This window comes from Zonotrichia leucophrys, chromosome 1A, assembly GCF_028769735.1.
Source record: "Zonotrichia leucophrys gambelii isolate GWCS_2022_RI chromosome 1A, RI_Zleu_2.0, whole genome shotgun sequence".
NCBI classification, from domain to species: domain Eukaryota; kingdom Metazoa; phylum Chordata; class Aves; order Passeriformes; family Passerellidae; genus Zonotrichia; species Zonotrichia leucophrys.
In genome coordinates, this window is record NC_088170.1 from 72231437 (window position 1) to 72250613 (window position 19177).

At 44.4% G+C, this 19177-nt stretch overlaps 1 protein-coding gene across 3 annotated transcripts in view; it reads left to right on the forward strand.

Moving 5' to 3' along the window:
* The window catches only part of SHANK3 (SH3 and multiple ankyrin repeat domains 3), a 179682-nt gene that overhangs the window by 33851 nt on the left and 126654 nt on the right, over positions 1–19177 (forward strand). For all 3 annotated transcript variants that reach the window (XM_064703124.1, XM_064703126.1, XM_064703125.1), the window contains exons 4-6: positions 9900–10103; positions 13112–13183; positions 18879–18987. In XM_064703124.1, the coding sequence (XP_064559194.1) occupies positions 9900–10103; positions 13112–13183; positions 18879–18987 (385 nt within the window). The remainder of the gene's footprint in view (positions 1–9899; positions 10104–13111; positions 13184–18878; positions 18988–19177) is intronic.

The window sequence follows — 19177 nt, forward strand, 5'->3', positions numbered from 1 at the left end:
CCATTCCTGAAATTTGGCGGGAGCAGCCTCGTCTTTGGTAGGAAAAAGTGGCAAATCCAGGGAAAATCCTGGGAATGTGCTGAGTTTTCCTCTCTGTCAGCAGTGCTGGAATCCTGGAGGTGCTGGAGCAAACCTTGGGATCATCCCATGGGAATGGGCTCTGTGGGGGCCGGCACCAGCGATGATTCCAAAGGTTTTCCATTTATTTTTCCTCTGGAAGCAGGGAAAACTCATTCCAAGGAACCACAGGTTCAGCACATCCCAGGAAAACCGGGATGTGGAGAGATGGGAAGCTCCTGCAGCCTCAGGAAGCTGCCGACATTCCCAGGGCTGGAATTTATGGGAACAGCTGGGAAAGATCAGGGATGTGCAGCCAGGGAGGAATTTTCTGGAATTTTCCAAAAGTTTTCCTTCCCCATTTTGTGCTGGCAACTCTTCCTCTTCCCTTTGAAATCATGGAAAAGCCGGAATTCAAATAAAATCCCAGTTGGATTTATGTGGGAGCGGCTCCCGGCATTGGATGGGCCAGGAGTGTCCAGCTGGAATTCCAGAGGTTTTCCTGATGTTTTCCAGGATGTGTTGGGAGCTCCCAGCCCTGATCCCTCAGTCCTTGGAATTCCCACATTTTGTCCCTTCCAAGGTGGTTTTTAGCTGGGACCCTCCCAGTTTTCCTCCGGTTTTGCCAAGGAGATTCCTCGGTGTCCCAAGGCTGGGTGGGAATGGAATTTTGGTTGGGAATTCCTTTGGGATGAGGAAGAGGAGGCTCCTGCCCATCCCATGTGGCCGATTCCTGGGAAGAGAAGGGAGAACATGGAAAAGGGAGGGATGAGAGTGGAGATGCCACAGGAATGTGGATTCTGGGCTCTGGTATGGGAACACCTGGAAAAATTAGGGATGAGAGTGGAGATCCTTCTGTGGGAATGTGGATTTCAAAGGACGGGAGTAACTGGAAAAGGGAGGGATGAAGGTGGAGATGCCACAGGAATGTGCATTCCAAGGGATGGGAACACCTGGAAAAGTGAGGGATGAGAGTGGGAATGTGGATTCCAAGGGAAGAGAGAGCATGGAAAAGTGAGGGATGAGGGATCGCTCCCCTTCCCACCAATTCCCTGCCTCCATCCCGAGGCTTTTCCATTCCCTGTTTTCCCAGTACTTAGATCCCAAAATTCACATGGATCCCGAAATTCCCATCTCCATTCTCCACTCTCCAGCCATGGGAACACCGTAAAAAAAGAGGGAAAATCGGGAGAATTTGATTCCTGCAAGGGGAAAATCAGGATATCGGGAATGGCCCTTGGGAATGGCCCCAAACCTTTGATCCTTCCCTGCTTTCGCACTGCGGCAAAAACCCTGGGATGTCGAGAATTCCAATGGAATTTTCCCCCGTTTTAGGGCAGAATCAAAGCTCTTCCAAACAGGCCGGGAGCTGCTTTTTGCTCGGAGCTTCCCATTGTTTTTCCATGGAAATGCGGCTCCTTTCAGATCCGCCGGATCGCGCTCCATGAATGGAGCAGCTGCTCCGCTTTTTTTTCCCCTCTTCCCCATTTCCATTTTCCCCGTCCCCATTCCTGCAGGTGCTGCCTGCGGATTTTTCCAGGCTTTTTGTGGCTTTTTTTTTTTTTTGGGAGCTGTTTTGGGAGCATCCGGAGGGAGGATCCGGATGGAGCGGAGCGAGAGCGTCCCAAAAACCGGTGGGAATCAAACGAGCGATTCCCAAAATCCCACTGGAAGGATTCAGGTGCTTTAACCGTGAATCCTGAAATCCCTGAGCTTGGAAAAGAATTCCAAGATCAAATCCAAGCTGGGCCTGATCCCAATCCCAGAACTCTTGAGAGCCACATTCAGGAATTCCTTGGATTCCTCCATGGATGACCATCCCGGCTTTTCCAGGCCCATCCCGGCTTTTCCAGCCCCATCCCGGCTTTTCCAACCCCCGATCCAGAGGAAACGTTGGAAAGCTGCAATTCCACCACATTTAAGCGGCTTTTTCCACCCCAAATCTGAACAATTCCATGGAAATAAATCCCATTTATCCCAAACAATTGCCCCCGGCACATTCCAGACAATGACGAGCAGCAGAAGCTCCCAAAATATTCCAGCACAACCCCAAATCCCGGGAATTTCCCCCGGGGGCAAAGTCACCCTCTGTGAGCTCAATCAAACAAAGTGGATCGATCGGAATCCGAGCAATTCCCGATTTTATCCGGGAGAAATCCGCCGGCAGCAAAATCCGCCCGCAAATAACCGGAGCTGCCGCGCATTCCCGATCCACGGCTTTTTCCAAGGAAAATCCGTCTCGGATCAAGCCGTGACCAGCGCATTTGCAATTTAATAAATTTAGAAGATTTTACGACCAAAATTCCCTTTTTTTTCTCCTCCCAAGCGGATTTGCTGGAACAGGATGCGTCCATTGAGGCAATTTTCATGGAAAACGTCAATCCCATCTTTTCATTTTCCAGCCATTTTTTTTCGGGAAGAGCACATTCCGTGCTTAATAAAGAGGAATTCTGAGTCATTTGAGGCGAGGAAAAATTGGCGTGAAAAGAAAATTAGTTGAGCACTTGGAAATATTCCTAAAAAAAAAAATATCAGGAATAACGGCTCTGAATTCCATCTGCTGGATTCCTTGGGAATGTGGGAGCAACCAAAGAGCTCCAGCAGGAGAAAAAGGAACAGGAGGAAAAAAGGGATTTTTTTTTTTTTTTCCCAAGAATTCCTTAAATTGAGGGTTTCTTGTCGCCAGTAAAATCTTGGAGTTGGGGGTTCTCAAATTCTGGGAATTGCCCGAAACAGCGGGAATGGGGAAGGAAAAGGAACTCTTGGAAGGGTTGGGAAGGGAAGGAAATTCCTGCTCGGATTCCCGTTGAGGATCCACAAGGGAATGCCCTGGAGGAGCTGGAAAATCCCACAGATCCTGCTGGGAATCCCAAGAATTCCAGGATTCCCTCATTCCCTTGGGAAGCAGATGGGATTTCCAGAGGAGAGTGGGAATTATAACATTCCAGGAATGCCGTGGGATTGGATCTGGAAACCCCATGGATACAAAAGGGAGAAGGAAAGGCTGGAATTCCCTGTTTGTGGTCAGTTTGTCCTGGCAGGAAATCATGGAAAAGGGGCTGGAATTTAGGAGGGAATTGAGGAATGTCTGGGATCCACAGCACAAAAGAAGCAGCGGGAGAAAGTTTTGCACATTTCCATGGGGAAGTTCCGGATCCTTGGGATAAGGAGGGGATGGAGCGGGGCCAGGGAAGGGAATGGAGCTGGGAAAGGGCTGGAAAACTCCAGAGGGATTGGGGAAAATTCCAGAGGGGTTTGGGTTGGAAAATTCCAGCTGGATTTGGGATTTGGGCTGGAAAACTCCAGAGGGATTGGGGAAAATTCCAGCTGGATTTGGGATCTGGGCTGGAAAACTCCAGAGGGATTGGGGAAAATTCCAGAGGGATTTGGGCTGGAAAACTCCAGCTGGATTTGGGATTTGGGCTGGAAAACTCCAGAGGGATTGGGGAAAATTCCAGAGGGATTTGGGCTGGAAAACTCCAGCTGGATTTGGGATTTGGGCTCAGCTCCCAGATCCCATCCCACCTCATTCCCACATTTTATATTGTTCCAGCTTTTCCAGTTTTTTCCATGCTGATATCCGTGAAAATTTTAAGTAATTAATTCAAATCACCCCAAAAAAAAAAAAAAGGATTAATTAACCCTCATCCATTCCCACACTCCAGGAATTTTGCTTTTCCATGGAAAAAATTCCTTCAGCCGGGCTGTTAAAACTCATTTTTCGGGATGATCCCGGTTGGAATCAAACATTCCGCAGCCGCCTTTGTCCCGGATCTTCAATTATCCCGACATTCACGGGTCACCGATTAATTAATTAATTATGGTTGATTAATTAACCAATCAAATCCTCCCCCCTGCTCCCGTCGGGGATCGATAGAAATTCCGGCTTTTTTTTTTTTTTATCCTGGTTTTTTACGGAATGAGGGAAGCCTGGAGCGAGGAACAGGAGAAGGAATGAGCTCGTCCTTGGGAATGATGGAATTCGTTTTTCCCTGGAAAATGATTTCTGGGAGGTTTTATTGAGAATTTGGGAAAATCCGGGTGGGAAAATTCCTTAAAGAACCTCAGATTCCAATGGGAACCGGGGATGATCCAAGCTCATCCAACCCTGCCCGAAATTTGATGAGAATTCCCTAAAAAATTAAAAAATGAGGAATTATTATCCCAGACCACTTCTATTAATTAGCAATAAAAAAATAAATATTAACGGATTAATAATTTATTAATTAATCCTTTATTAATGAAAATTTTCTTGCCCAATTCCTCCTTTTCCCTCCCTTCCCATTAAATCCCCTTTGGAATTTCGTCGGATTCAAATCCCGATTTGATTTTGCATCAAACAAAATCCTGTCATTTATTATTCAGCTTTCCCGTGGTTAATTCCCATTTTTCCAGCAAAAAGTTGGAATTTTTATCCACACCATTTTCAACCTGCATTTTTCCAGATTTTTTTTTGCACGGATGCATCACATCCTTGGTTTTTTCTTGGCTGCTTCGGAGTTTTCCAACATTTTTTTTGTGCTGTTTCACCCTAAATAATCAGATCCTTGTTTTTTGTGGGAAGCAGGAGAGAAAATTCCATAGGAATGTGCAGGATTCCAATTCAAGCTGGGAATTAATGGAAGGAAAATCCCAATTTTAACCAGGTAAAACATGGATAGGAGGGAAAATTCCCCCTTTTTTTTCTCCAGCTCAGAATTCCGTATTTTTCCTGGGAATCTGAGCGTGGAGCTGGAGGCTGGAATTTCCTGGGAACGGCCCCTGGAAGCATTGGACCAATCCTGGCAGGATTGATCCAGAGGGGAGTGGTTGGATAAATTTATCAACATTCCCGGGATTTATTTGGCTTGGGATTCAAAGCTCCGGAGCGGACGCTTCCAGAGGATCCATGGAAAACAGGGATTGCCCATCCATGGAAAACAGGGATCGCCCATCCATGGAAAACAGGGATACCCCATCCATGGGATTTTGTCCCCTTGGAGCATCCAGAGGGACACGAAGGGAGGACAAGGAAAAGATGGAGCCACCGGTGAGAAAAATTGGGAATTTTCACTCCGGGATGGAGCAGCCGGTGAGTGCTGGAGTTTCCAAGGAATTCCTGTGGGAATTCCTGATGGGAATTCCCACCAGAATTGGAGGGATGGAGAGGATGAGGAGGGAGGAATGTTGGCATTCCAAGTGGTGATTCCATGGGGAAAAGGGATTTTTGGGAAGGAGCCGCCTTCGAGACCTAAAGAGCAGCGAACGGATCCAGGATTTTCTATGGAAAACCGGTAAATCCAGGAAAGAATTCCTGGAGAATTTGAACTGTTGGGTTTTCCTGGGAATGTGGTGGCCAAACAGGTTTGGAATCTGGAATAGGATTGGATATAAAAGATGGGAATTCTGAGAAATTCCCAATTTGGAAATTTCAGTTTGGATTGAATTAAAAGTTCTGGAGCAGCCACTTCCAGAGGCTCCCGCTGGAGCTGAATTCCAAGAATTTCTGGAAGGGCTGGAGCAGCTCCAGAGGGAAGGGAAGGAGCTTGGAATGGGAGAAATTCCCAAGGATGAATTGTGGAGTTTTTGGGAAAGTGCTGAGGAAAGGAGGGAGAACATTCCAAGGTTAAGGTGTTCAAAATTCGGGAAGGAATTTTGGGAAGAAGGAGACGCAAGAGCAAAGATCCAGCAGATCCTGGAATTCCTGAGGGATCGGGAAAAATCCTGGAAAAATGCTGGAATGGATGGACTGGGATGGCTTTTCCTGGGAATTGTGGTGTTTTCTTGGAATTCCTGACGGTTTTCCTTGTGTGTTTTGGGATGGGAAAAATGGGAATCCAACGGGAAACTTTTTCCTGGAAAATTCCATGGGAATTATCCTGGAGCAAATTCCATGGGAAGCCGTGGGCAATATGGGGGGAGTGGATTCCTTGGAAAAGCCTGGGGGATCCAGCAGATCCCTGTTGTTCCTGGATGGATCAGGAAAAATCCTGGAAAAATCCTGGAAAAGTGAGGCAAGGGCCATGCTGGTGCTGCTTCCCAAGGGAAAATTCCAGCCTCAATCCATTGGATCAGGAGCTGCCGGGAACGGACTGGGATGGCTTTTCCAGGGAATTGTGGGGTTTCCTTGGAATTCCTGACGGTTTTCCTTGTGGGGAACCTTTATCCCAGAAAACTGATGGAGCAAATCCCATGGGAAGCGCTGGGTGGGATGGGGGGGGAGTGGATTCCCTGGAAACATTCCAAGGTTCTGGGGACTTTGGGAATTTTGGGATGGCCGGGGCTGTCAGTGCTGCGGAAAGTTCGGAATTCCGGGATTTTTGGACGGGGTTTTGAACCATGAATCACCGGATGGGATTTTGGGATTGGGTTTTGTGGGATGACGCAACACCCAACGCCCTTCCCGATGGATCGGCCCATGATTCACTGGAAAATCCCAAATCCTTTGTTTTTCTGGCTCCAGGAATTCCAGGTGCTTCCTGGATCCTCCCTCTCACCCTTATCCCATTTTTTTTTTGCTGGAAGTGACTTCTCCAATCATGGAATTAAACTCCGGGAATGGCAGGGTTGGAATTTTCCTCAGGAGATGATCTAAGCCCCGAAATTCCTGCTTTTTTTTCCCAGCTGGCTCCACAAACTGATCCCAGTTTGACTTTGGAGTGTGGAAAAAAATTCCTGGAGGATTCCTCCTCTCCTCCAGGATTGCTTTTCCCTGGATATCCAAAAATCCCAACTCCTTCCCGGAATTGTGGTCAGGAATGATGGGAATGGTGACATCCAGCCTGGCCCAAGGTGGGATTTGGGAGCTCCAGGTGGGAATTCCCATGGATATTCCCAATCCTGTGGCTCTGATCCCTACTCCTGCCAACCCACGGAAATCCAGGAGAATCCTGTGGGATTTTCCCACCCTGTGGGAATGGGAATGCTGCTGGAATGGCATGGAAGGAGTAATCAGGGAGAAAACCAGGATTCTGGGAGAAATCCAAAGGGAATCCTTGGAGGAAAGCCGGGAATGTTCCCTGGGCCTGGATTGGGGCTGGAACTTTGTTCTGGTTTAGGAGGATCCATGTTGGGATCCAATTTGGGATCCATGCCCAGATCCATTCCCAAATCCATGTTTGGATCCATGTCGGGATCCATTCCTGAATCCCGGTCCGGATCTGTGCCCAGATCCATTCCCAAATCCACACAGGGATCCACGACAGGATCCATGTTGGGATCCATTCCTGAATCCATGTCGGGATCCAATTTGGGATCCATGCCCAGATCCATTCCCAAATCCATGTTTGGATCCATGGATCCATGTTGGGATCCATTCTGGAATCAGTGTCGGGATCCAATTTGGGATCCATGCCCAGATCCATTCCCAAATCCATGTTTGGATCCATGTCCAGAGTCTGACAATTCCTCAGGTACGGACATGGATCCATCGTCCTTTGTTTCTTCATTTTTTTAATTTAAAAAATCAGGGAAACGTGGGAATTCCTCATTTCCCATGGATTTCCCCCTCCCAGAACCCCCCAAACCCCAACTCCTTTCCAAACCCTTCCTCTCCCTCTCTCATTCCCCAATTTCCTGGAGAACAACGTGGTGAATTCCCATTTTCTCCCTTTGCTTCCCTTTGGAATTCACAGTGGGAACATCCAAGGTTTTTTGGGTTTTTTTTGGGTTTTTTTTGGTTTGGTTTGGTTTGGGTTTTTAAATGAAAAATATCAGGAAAACTTGGGAATTCTTCATTTCCCATAGCTCCACCTCCCCCAAAATTCCCAAATCCCAGCTCCCCCCTTTCCCTCCTTTATTCCTCCATTCCCTGGAGAACCTGGCGGATTCCCGTTTTCTCCCCCTGTTTCCCTATGGATTTCCCTTTGGAATTCGCAGTGGGAACACCCAATTTTTTTGGTTTTTAAAAAATAATTTATCCATAAAAACTCGGGAATTCCTCATTTCCCATAGCTCTGCCCTCTCCAAACCCCAACTCCCTCATTCCCTGGAGAACCTGGTGGATTCCCGTTTTCTCCCTTGGAATTTGCAGTGGGAACACCCAACATTTTTTGGTTTTTTAAATAATTTATCCATAAAAATTTGGGAATTCCTTATTTCCCATAGCTCTGCCCTCTCCAAACCCCAACTCCCTCATTCCCTGGAGAACCTGGTGGATTCCCGTTTTCTCCCCCTGTTTCCCTATGGATTTCCCTTTAGAATTCATGGTGGGAAAATCCAATTTTTTTGGTTTTTAAAAAATAATTTATCCATGAAAATTTGGGAATTCCTCATTTCCCATAGCTCTGCCCTCTCCAAACCCCAATTCCCCCATTCCCTGGAGAACCTGGTGGATTCCCGTTTTCTCCCTGTTTCCCTTTGGAATTCACAGTGGGAACATCCAATTTTTTTGATTTTTAAAATATAATTTATCCATAAAACCTTGGGAATTCCTCATTTCCCATAGCTCTGCACTCTCCAAAGACAAACTCCCCCTTTCCCTCCCTCATTCTCCTATCCCCTGGAGAACCTGGTGAATTCCCTTTTTCTCCCTGTTTCCCTTTGGAATTCGCAGTGGGAACACCCAACATTTTTTGGTTTTTTAAATAATTTATCCATAAAAATTTGGGAATTTCTTATTTCCCATAGCTCTGTGCCCCACAAACCCCAACATCCCCTTTTCGCTCCCTTTTCCTCCATTCCCCTGGAGAACTCCTTGGATTCCTGTTTCATCCTTCTCTTTCCCTATGGATTTCCCTTTGAGATCCACAGTGGGAACATCCAATTTTTTAATTTAAAAAAACCAGGAAAACATTTTCTCCCTGTTTCCCTGTGGAATTCGCAGTGGGAACACCCAACATTTTTTGGTTTTTAAAAAATAATTTATCCATAAAAATTTGGGAACTCTCCATTTCCCATAGCTCTGCCCTATCCAAACCCCGACTTCCCCTTTTCCCTCCGTCTTTCCCCACCGCTCCCAACGATCCCCCCGTGCCATTCCCGATATTTCCCGTTGCTGACCCGGCGTTCGTTCCGTGCCATTCCCGATATTTCCCCGCGCTGACCCGACGATCTCCCCGTCCCATTCCCGATATTTCCCGTTGCTGACCCGACGATCCCCCCGTGCCATTCCCGATATTTCCCCACGCTGACCCGGCGTTCGTTCCGTGCCATTCCCGATATTTCCCCACGCTGACCCGGCGTTCGTTCCGTGCCATTCCCGATATTTCCCTTTGCTGACCCGGCGTTCGTTCCGTGCCATTCCCGATGTTTCCCGTTGCTGACCCGGCGATCCCCCCGTCCCATTCCCGATATTTCCCTGCACTAACCCGGCGTTCGTTCCGTGCCATTCCCGATATTTCCCTGTGCTGACCCGACGATCCCCCCGTCCCATTCCCGATGTTTCCCGTTGCTGACCCGGCGTTCGTTCCGTGCCATTCCCGATATTTCCCTTTGCTGACCCGGCGTTCGTTCCGTGCCATTCCCGATATTTCCCCGCACTAACCCGGCGTTGGTTCCGTGCCATTCCCGATATTTCCCGGTGCTGACCCGGCGTTTGTTCCGTGCCATTCCCGATATTTCCCGGTGCTGACCCGGCGTTCGTTCCGTGCCATTCCCGATATTTCCCCGCACTAACCTGTCGATCTCCCCGTGCCATTCCCGATATTTCCCTGTGCTGACCCGCCGTTCATTCCGTGCCATTCCCGATATTTCCCCGTGCTCACCCGTCGATCCCCCTGTCCCATTCCCGATATTTCCCTTTGCTGACCCCGTGTCCGTTCCGTGCCATTCCCGATATTTCCGCGCACTAACCTGTCGATCTCCCCGTGCCATTCCCGGTATTTCCCGGTGCTGACCCCGTGTCCGTTCCGTCCCTTTCCCAGAAGTGTCTGCGGCTGAGCCCCGACGTGCCGGTGTGGGTGTCCAAGCAGCGCATCCTGTGCACGCTCAACCACAGCCTCAAGGATGTGCTCAACTACGGCCTCTTCCAGCCCGCCTGCAACGGCCGCGCTGGGAAGTTCCTGGACGAGGAGCGGCTGCTGCGCGAGTACCCGCTGGGGCCCGGCGCGCCCGTGCCCTACCTGGAGGTGACAGGGACACGGGGCACTGGGGGGTGGATTCTTGAATTTAGATTTTATTTTATTTTATTTTATTTTATTTTATTTTATTTTATTTTATTTTATTTTATTTTTATTTTTATTTTATTTTATTTTATTTTTACTTTATTTTATTTTATTTTATTTTATTTTATTTTATTTTATTTTATTTTATTTTATTCTATTTTTTTAAATTTGTAAAAATTTTTAGTTTTTATTTTATTTTTTATTTTTATTATATTTAGGGTATTTTACTCATTTCTTTTGTTATTTTGTAATACTCATTCTAATTTAATGCTATTTTATTTTATTTTGATCTGTTTTTACTTTTATTTTATTTTATATTTTATTTATTTTTATTTTTATTTTTATTTTTATTTTTTTTTTTATTTTTATTTTATTTTACTTTATTTTATTTTATTTTAATTTTATTATTTATTTTTATTTTTTATTTTTATTTTTTATTAATTTTAGGGTATGTTACTAATTTATTTTGTTTTACTCATTTTAATTTATTTTTATTTTATTTTATTTTTATTTTATTTTATTTTTAATTTTTATTAATTTTAGGGTATTTTACTCATTTATTTTGTTTTACTCATTTTAATTTAATGCTATTTTATTTTATTTTCATTTATTTTTACTTTTATTTTATTTTTAATTTTATTTTATTTTATTTTATTTTATTTTATTTTATGCTATGTTGCTTTATTATAATTTGGTTTGTGTTATTTTATTTTGTTAATTTTAATTTTTTATTCTGTTCTCTTTTGTTTTATTTTATTTCATTTATTTTGTTTTATTTTATTTTTATTTCATTGGAGGTTATTTTGTTTATTTTATTTTAATTCAATTTACTTTTAACTTTATTTTATTTTGTTTATTTTATTTGACTTGATTTTATATTGTTTTGATTTATTTTGTCTTATTTTATTTCCATTTTATTTTATTTCATTTTCTCTTGTTTATTTTGCTTTGTTTCATTTTATTTTGGTTTTTTTATTTTGTTTTAATTGCATTTTATGTTATTTTATGTATTTAATTTAATTTTGTTTTATTTTGTTTCATTTTATTTTATTTTACTTTTTAAAATATTTTTATTTTGTTTTATTTTGCTTTAGTTTATTTGCACTTAATTATATTTTATTATATTTTTTTACATATATAATGTTATATATAGTGTCCTTTGTGTGTCTCTTATCTCTTCTCTCTTTTCTCGATCTTTTCAATTCATTTCTCTCCTATCCTGTATCTCATATTCATTTTTCTCACTTATCACTATTTTTATCATATCCCTTATCTCTTATCTCCATTTATCTATATATTATATTTTGATGTCTCTTATCTTTATATCATATTAATTTATCCCTTATCTCCATTTCCCTATATATTATATTTTGATGTCTCTTATCTCTTTTCTTTATATCATATTAATTTATCTCTATCTTATCTCTATCACTTCTCTACATTTATCTCTTATCTTTGTATGTCTCTTATCTCCTCTCTCTTATCTTTCTCATTTATATTAATTTATCGCTTCTCCCTTATCGCATATTCCTTTATCTGATATCTCTTATCTCTCCTCTCTTATCTCATCTCATCTCCGTTTATTTGTTATTTCTTATTTTAAGCTTCATAACTTTATATCTTATCTCTTATCTCCATTTAATTCTTATCTCTTATCTTTGTATGTCCCTTTTATCTGTATGTCCCTTATCTCTTATCTTTATCTCATATTATCTTTTATATATTATCTCGTATCAAATTAAATAAATTTACATCAAATATCTCTCTTTATCTCTTAACTCTTTATCTCTTGTCTCTTATCTCTTCTGTCTCTTATCTCTTCTGGCTTCTCCTTATCTCAAATTCATTTCTCTCTTATGTCTCCTCTCTTATCTCTGCTTACATCTTATCTTTTCCTCTTGTCCCTTATCTTTGTATATCTCTCATCTCTTCTCCATGGTCTTTATCTCCTATTCCTTTATCTCTTATCTCTTTTATCTCTCATCCCTTATCTAATATTAATTTATCTCTTACATTTTATCTCTTTGATCTATGCTTATCTCTTATACCTTTTATCTCTTATCTTTCCCTCTTACATTTTTGTTTCTTTTCTCTCTTGTCTTTACTTTTATCTCCTATTTATTCATCTCTTATCTCTCATCTCTTAACCCTTATATTTATTTATCTCTTATCTCTTATCTCTTATCTCTTATCTCTTATCTCTTATCTCTTATCTCTTATCTCTTATCTCTTATCTCTTTTATTTCCCATCCCTTATCTAATATGAATTTATCTCTTACATTTTATCTCTTTTATCTATGCTTATCTCTTATACCTTTTATCTTATCTCTTATATTTCCCTGTTACATTTTTATTTCTTTTCTCTCTTGTCTTTACTTTTATCTCCTATTTATTCATCTCTTATCTCTCATCTCTTAACCCTTATATTTATTTATCTCTTATCTCTTATCGTCTCTTATATCTTATCTTTATCTCATCTTTATCTTATCTATATCTTATCTATATCTTATCTTTATCTTATATTTATCTCATAGTTATCTTATCTATATCTTATCTTTATATCATCTTTATCTCATCTTTATCTTATCTATATCTTATCTTTATCTCATCTTTATCTTATCTTTATCTTATCTACATCTTATCTTTATCTTATCTTTATCTCATCTCTATCTTATCTTTATCTCATCTTTATCTCATCTCTTTATCTTATCTATATATTATCTTTATATCATCTTTATCTCATCTCTTTATCTTATCTTTATCTTATCTTATCTTATCTTTATTTTATCTTTATCTATATTATTCATCTCGTTTTAATTTATCTCATATTCACTTCTCTCTTGTTTCTGTTTATCTCTCGTCTCTTATCTCACATTTATCTCTTATCTATCAGACGATATCGATGTCTTATCTCTTATCGATCTCTTATCTGATATCGATGTCTTATCTCTTATCGCTCTCTTATCTCACAGTTCCGCTACAAGCGCCGCGTGTACTCGCAGCCGCTGCTGGACGACAAGCAGTTCGCCAAGCTGCACACCAAGGTGAGCCCCCACCCCTCGGAATTCCCACGGAATTCCCATGGAATTCACCTGGAAACCCCCCGGGAAAAAAAACCCCTCCGGCCTGGAATTCCGGGATATCCCAAGGAATCCAAGCGTTAAATCAAAGCAGTGCCAAAACTGGAATGGGAGTGGTGGTGAGCCCAGAATTCCCATGGAATTCCCATGGAATTCACCTGGAAAATCCTGGGAAACCCCTACAGCCCCAGAATTCCGGGATGTCCCAAGGAATCCAAGCATTAAATCAAAGCAGTGCCAAAACCGGAATGGGAGTGGTGGTGAGCCCGGAATTCCCATGGAATTCCCATGGAAAACCCTGGGAAGCCCCTACAGCCCCGGAATTCCGGGATATCCCAAGGAATCCAAGCATTAAATTAAAGCAGTGCCAAAACCGGAATGGGAGTGGTGGTGAGCCCAGAATTCCCATGGAATTCCCATGGAATTCACCTGGAAACCCCCTGGAAAAAAACCCCTCCGGCCTGGAATTCCGGGATATCCCAAGAAATCCAAGCATTAAATCAAAGCAGTGCCAAAACCGGAATGGGAGTGGTGGTGAGCCCGGAATTCCCATGGAAAACCCTGGGAAAGCCCTACAGCCCCGGAATTCCGGGATGTCCCAGGGAATCCACACATTAAATTAAAGCAGTGCTAAAACCGGAATGGGAGTGGTGGTGAGCCCAAAATTCCCATGGAATTCCCATGGAAAACCCAGGGAAACCCCTCCGGCCTGGAATTCCAGGATATCCCAGGGAATCCACGCATTAAATTAAAGCAGTGCCAAAACCGGAATGGGAGTGGTGGTGAGCCCAGAATTCCAATGGAATTCCCACGGAATTCCCATGGAATTCACCTGGAAAAACACTCCTGGAATTCCGGGATGTCCCAGGGAATCCAAGCATTAAATTAAAGCAGTGCTAAAACCGGAATGGGAGTGGTGGTGAGCCCAAAATTCCCATGGAATTCCCATGGAATTCCCATGGAAAATCCTGGGAAACCCCTCCAGCCTGGAATTCCGGGATGTCCCAAGGAATCCAAGCATTAAATCAAAGCAGTGCCAAAACCGGAATGGGAGTGGTGGTGAGCCCGGAATTCCCATGGAATTCCCATGGAAAACCCTGGGAAACCCCTCCGGCCTGGAATTCCGGGATGTCCCAAGGAATCCAAGCGTTAAATTAAAGCAGTGCTAAAATCGGAATGGGAGTGGTGGTGAGCCCAGAATTCCCACGGAATTCCCATGGAATTCCCATGGAAAACCCTGGGAAGCCCCTACAGTCCCGGAATTCCGGGATGTCCCAAGGAATCCGAGCATTAAATTAAAGCAGTGCCAAAACCGGAATGGGAATGGTGGTGAGCCCAGAATTCCCATGGAAAATCCTGGGAAACCCCTCCGGCCTGGAATTCCGGGATATCCCAAGGAATCCAAGCATTAAATTAAAGCAGTGCCAAAACTGGAATGGGAGTGGTGGTGAGCCCAGAATTCCCATGGAATTCCCATGGAATTCACCTGGAAAATCCTGGGAAACCCCTACAGCCCCGGAATTCCGGGATATCCCAAGGAATCCAAGCATTAAATCAAAGCAGTGCCAAAACCGGAATGGGAGTGGTGGTGAGCCCAGAATTCCCATGGAATTCCCATGGAAAACCCTGGGAAACCCCTACAGCCCCGGAATTCCGGGATGTCCCAAGAAATCCCGGCATTCCCGGTGCCAAAACCAGAATAGGAGCAGCTGGAGAGATTTCCTTGGATTTTATTGGATTTTATCCAGATTTTCTTGGATTTTATTCCATGAGTGGGATTGAGCAGGAAGAGCATCCATGGGGTGCAGAAATCCGGGATCGCGCACCCGGATTCCTTCTCGGAATCACCCGGATTCCTTCTCCCTTTTCCCTTTTCCTTCGGCTGCTTCTCCCAGGCCTGTGGAATTTTGGGAAGGAGCTTTCCCTTCCCCTTTCTCTCCTTTTTTCCCCTCTTTTTTCCTCTTTTTCTTCCTCTTTTTTGTTCTCCTTTTCTCCATTTTTCCTCTTTTTTCTTTTTTCCCCTCTTTTTTCTTCTTTTTTAATCTTTGTAAATTTTTTCTCTTTTCTCTCTTTTTTCTTTATTCTTTTTTCCTCTCTTTTTTCCTCTCTTTTTTCCTTTGTTTTTTCTCTCTTTTTTCTCTTTTTCTCTCTTTTTTCCCCTTTTTTTTCTCTCTTTTTTCTCTCTTTTTTCCCTCTTTTTTTCTCTCTTTTTTTCTCTCTTTTTTCTCCCTTTTTCTCCCTTTTTTTTCTCCCTTTTTTTCTCCATTTTTTCCCTTTTTTCTCCCTTTTTTTTCTCCCTTTTTTTCTCCATTTTTTCCCTTTTCTCTTTTTTTTTCTCTTTCCTCCCCCTCTTTTTTCTCTGTTTTTCTCGGTTTTTTCCACTTTTTTCCTTTTTTTTTTTCCTCTTTTTTTGCCCTTCTTTTCCCTTCTTTGCCCTTTTTTGCTCTTTTACCCCCTCCCCTTTTTTCCTCCTTTTTTCCCCCTTTTTTCCTCCTTTTTTCCTCCCTTTTTTCCCCCCTTTTTCCCCCCTTTTTCCCCCCTTTTTCCCCCTTTTTTCCCCTTTTCCTCCCCTTCCCCTTTTTCCTTCTTTTCCCCCCTTTTGCTTTTCCCATTTCCCTTTCCCTTGGGCTGCTGCCTTTCCAGAACCCGTGGGATTTTGTGGCATTCCCTGGGCTTTTCCAGTCCCTTGGATATTTGGGAATGCCGGGTAGGAGCCGAAGGGACAATTCCGGCCGATCCATCCTCATTCCGTGCCCGTTGGAGCGGGCACGGATCGACCTTTCCCGGGAAAAGCTGGGATTGGAGCAGCTCCCGGGAACAAAGGCTGGGATTGGAGCTGGATCCAGAGGGAGCGGGAGCAGGGATGGGATCCTGGCTGGCACGGGGACACCGGGACACCCGGAGAGCCTCGGGAACGGTACCGGATCCGGGGAATATCGGGATAACGGGCAGGGATCATTCCCGGAATGGGGTCATCCAGGGAACGGCTGGAATTCAGCACAGAGATTTCTTGGGAATATTGGGATAACGGGCAGGGATCATTCCCGGAATGGGGTCATCCAGGGAACGGCTGGAATTCAGCACGGGGATTCCATGGGAGCATCGGGATAACGGGCAGGGATCGTTCCTGGAGCTGAGGATCATTCCCTGAGTCGGGAATGGGGCTGGAATTCAGCACGGGGATTCCATGGGAATACTGGGATAATGGGCAGGGATCATTCCCGGAATGGGGTCATCCTGGGAACGGCTGGAATTCAGCACGGGGATTCCATGGGAACATCAGGATAACGGGCAGGGATTGTTCCTGGAGCTGGGAATGGGGCTGGAATTCAGCACGGAGATTCCATGGGAATTTTGGGGTAATGGGCAGGGATCATTCCCTGAGCAGGGAATGGGGCTGGAATTCAGCACGGAGATTCCATGGGAATACTGGGATAATGGGCAGGGATCATTCCTGAAATGGGGCTGGAATTCAGCACGGAGATTCCATGGGAACATCGGGATAACGGGCAGGGATTATTCCCGGAGCTGGGAATGGGGCTGGAATTCGGCACGGAGATTCCATGGGAATACTGGGATAATGGGCAGGGATCATTCCCGGAATGGGGTCATCCAGGGAACGGCTGGAATTCAGCACGGAGATTCCGTGAGGTTTGGGAGCTGGGGAATTCTGGTTCCAGTTCCCGTGGAATTCCGGTTTCAGTTTCTAGGAATTTCTGCTTCACATTCTGGGGAATTCTGTTTCAGTTCCTGGGGATTCCTGCTTTGGTTTTTGGGGAATTCCTCCTTCAGTTTCTGGGAATTCCTGCTTTGATTTTTGGGGAAATTCTGCTTCAGTTTCTGGGAATTTTTTCCTTCAATTTCTGAGGATTCCTGCTTTGGTTTTTTGGGGAATTCCTGCTGTGCTTTCTGTGGGTCTCTGCTTCAAATCCTGGGAATTTCTGTTTTGGTTCCTGAGAATTTCTGCTTCAGTTTCTGGGAATTCCTGCCTCAGCTCCTGGCGGGGTGGGGGTTTATCCTTCAATCCTTCAAATCCAGGGAATTCCTGCTTCAGTTTCTGGGAATTCCTGCTCTTCCGTGTGTTTAATATTGAGGTTTTCCTTGGAAAAGTGGCTGCGCTGCCTCTGTGTCCCGGGGTGGGGCTTTCCTGGGATTTGTGGCTCTGTCCGGTTCCTCGGGCAGGAAAATGTTGGATTTTCTGGGATTCAAAGGGATGGACAGGATTCCTTGGAAAAGAGAGATTGGGGTGGGATTTTGGGAAGGAATTCCTGCCTGGGCTGGCCCTGCATCCCTGGAATATCCAAGGAAAGGTTGGATCAGCCTGGGATGGTGGGGTTGGAATGGGATGGGCTTGAAGGTCCCTTCCCACCCAAACCATTCCAGGATTTTGGGATCAAGGAAGCTCAGAATCCATCCTGAGGGATTTTTATGGAAGCTGGGGATGGAAAAGGGAAGGGAGACCCTTCCTGGAGTCCCTGCCTTTGGAATGGGACAGGATTGGGATGGGATCTGAGGTTCCTTCCCACCCAAACCATTCCAGGATTCCCGGTGCCGTGGCCCTGGAGATTCCCATTGGGAGGAGATGCGCAATTCCAGAGGCTCCGCGTTGTCCCGGCGTGGCAGCAAATCCATAATTCCCCGTTTCTGTGGGATCAATGAACCCATTTGCCGCTGCCTGGCAGCGGGAGGCGGATCCATGGATTTGCTCCGGCCTCTCCCGGCTCCAAGGGCACGGCCAGCCTGAATTCCAGCTCTTGGGATTTTCCAGGACTTTTTCCGGGTTGGAATAAGCTCCCAAAAAAATCCTCCAATGAAAAGTCTGGAAATCTGGGAATGTGGGAGCTGGGATTTTCCCACCGGAGCCATTCCTGCCTCTGCAATCCTCAGAATCCAGGAATTTATTAATGGTTTCATCCAGCCAGGAAAAAAAACAGGAAAAATCCCAATGATTTGGGAATTTAATAATGGTTTCATCCAGCCAGGAAAAAAACAGGAAAAATCCCAACAATTTGGGAATTCAAGGCGAATCTTTGGGAATTCCGGCTCAGGTGAACAAAATTCCAATCCCAAAATTTGGGATAGAGGGGAGGCACTGGCAGCCTGGATTCCCATGGGATGATCCAGCAGTTCCAAGGAATCTTCAGCTGCCTCATCCCTGGAATTGTTGGAATAACCTGGGATAATGGGAGGACTCCATGTCCTTGGAATGGGATGGGATTTTTAAGTTCCCATCCCACCCAAACCATTCCAGAATTCCCAATTTCCCTTCCAAACCTTTTCCCCATCCATCTTGGCATTTCCAAGGTTTTTTTCCCAATTTTCCAACTGAAAATCATCCAAATAAAAATGGAAATGTGGCATTTTTGGGATTCATCCCTTCTAGAAAGGATCATTTTTCCATATGGAATTAAGATGAGCAATGTTGGAATTGGAATTTTTTCCGTGGATGTGAAATCCGGCTTCAACTTCTCCATTTCCTTGGAGCTCTTCCCAAATTTTCCCCTCAGTTCTCGACATTTCCACATGGATTTGTGTCCCATCCTGACGGAATTCCATCCTGTTATCCCGATTTTTCTTGGATTTTTGGGATGGGGATCTTTCCCCGGTGGCTTTTCCCGGAATTTCAGGATGTTAACACTGTGATTTTTCCCGAATGCAGGCGAACCTGAAGAAATTCATGGAATACGTGCAGATGCTGAACTCGGAGAAGGTTTGCCGGCTGCTGGAAAAGGGGCTGGATCCCAACTTCCATGATCCCGACACCGGAGGTCAGTTCCATGTTTTCCTCGGGATTCGGGAGTTCTTCCCAGAAGGAATCAGCTCAACATTCCCAATTCCTTCCTGGAATTCCTCCAGGCTTTCCTCTGGAATTTTTCCCGCCCTATCCCAGTTGTTTTTTGGGGTTTTGTGGTGCAATTCCCACTTTCCACGGGATTTTGGGAATGCAACATTCCTTAG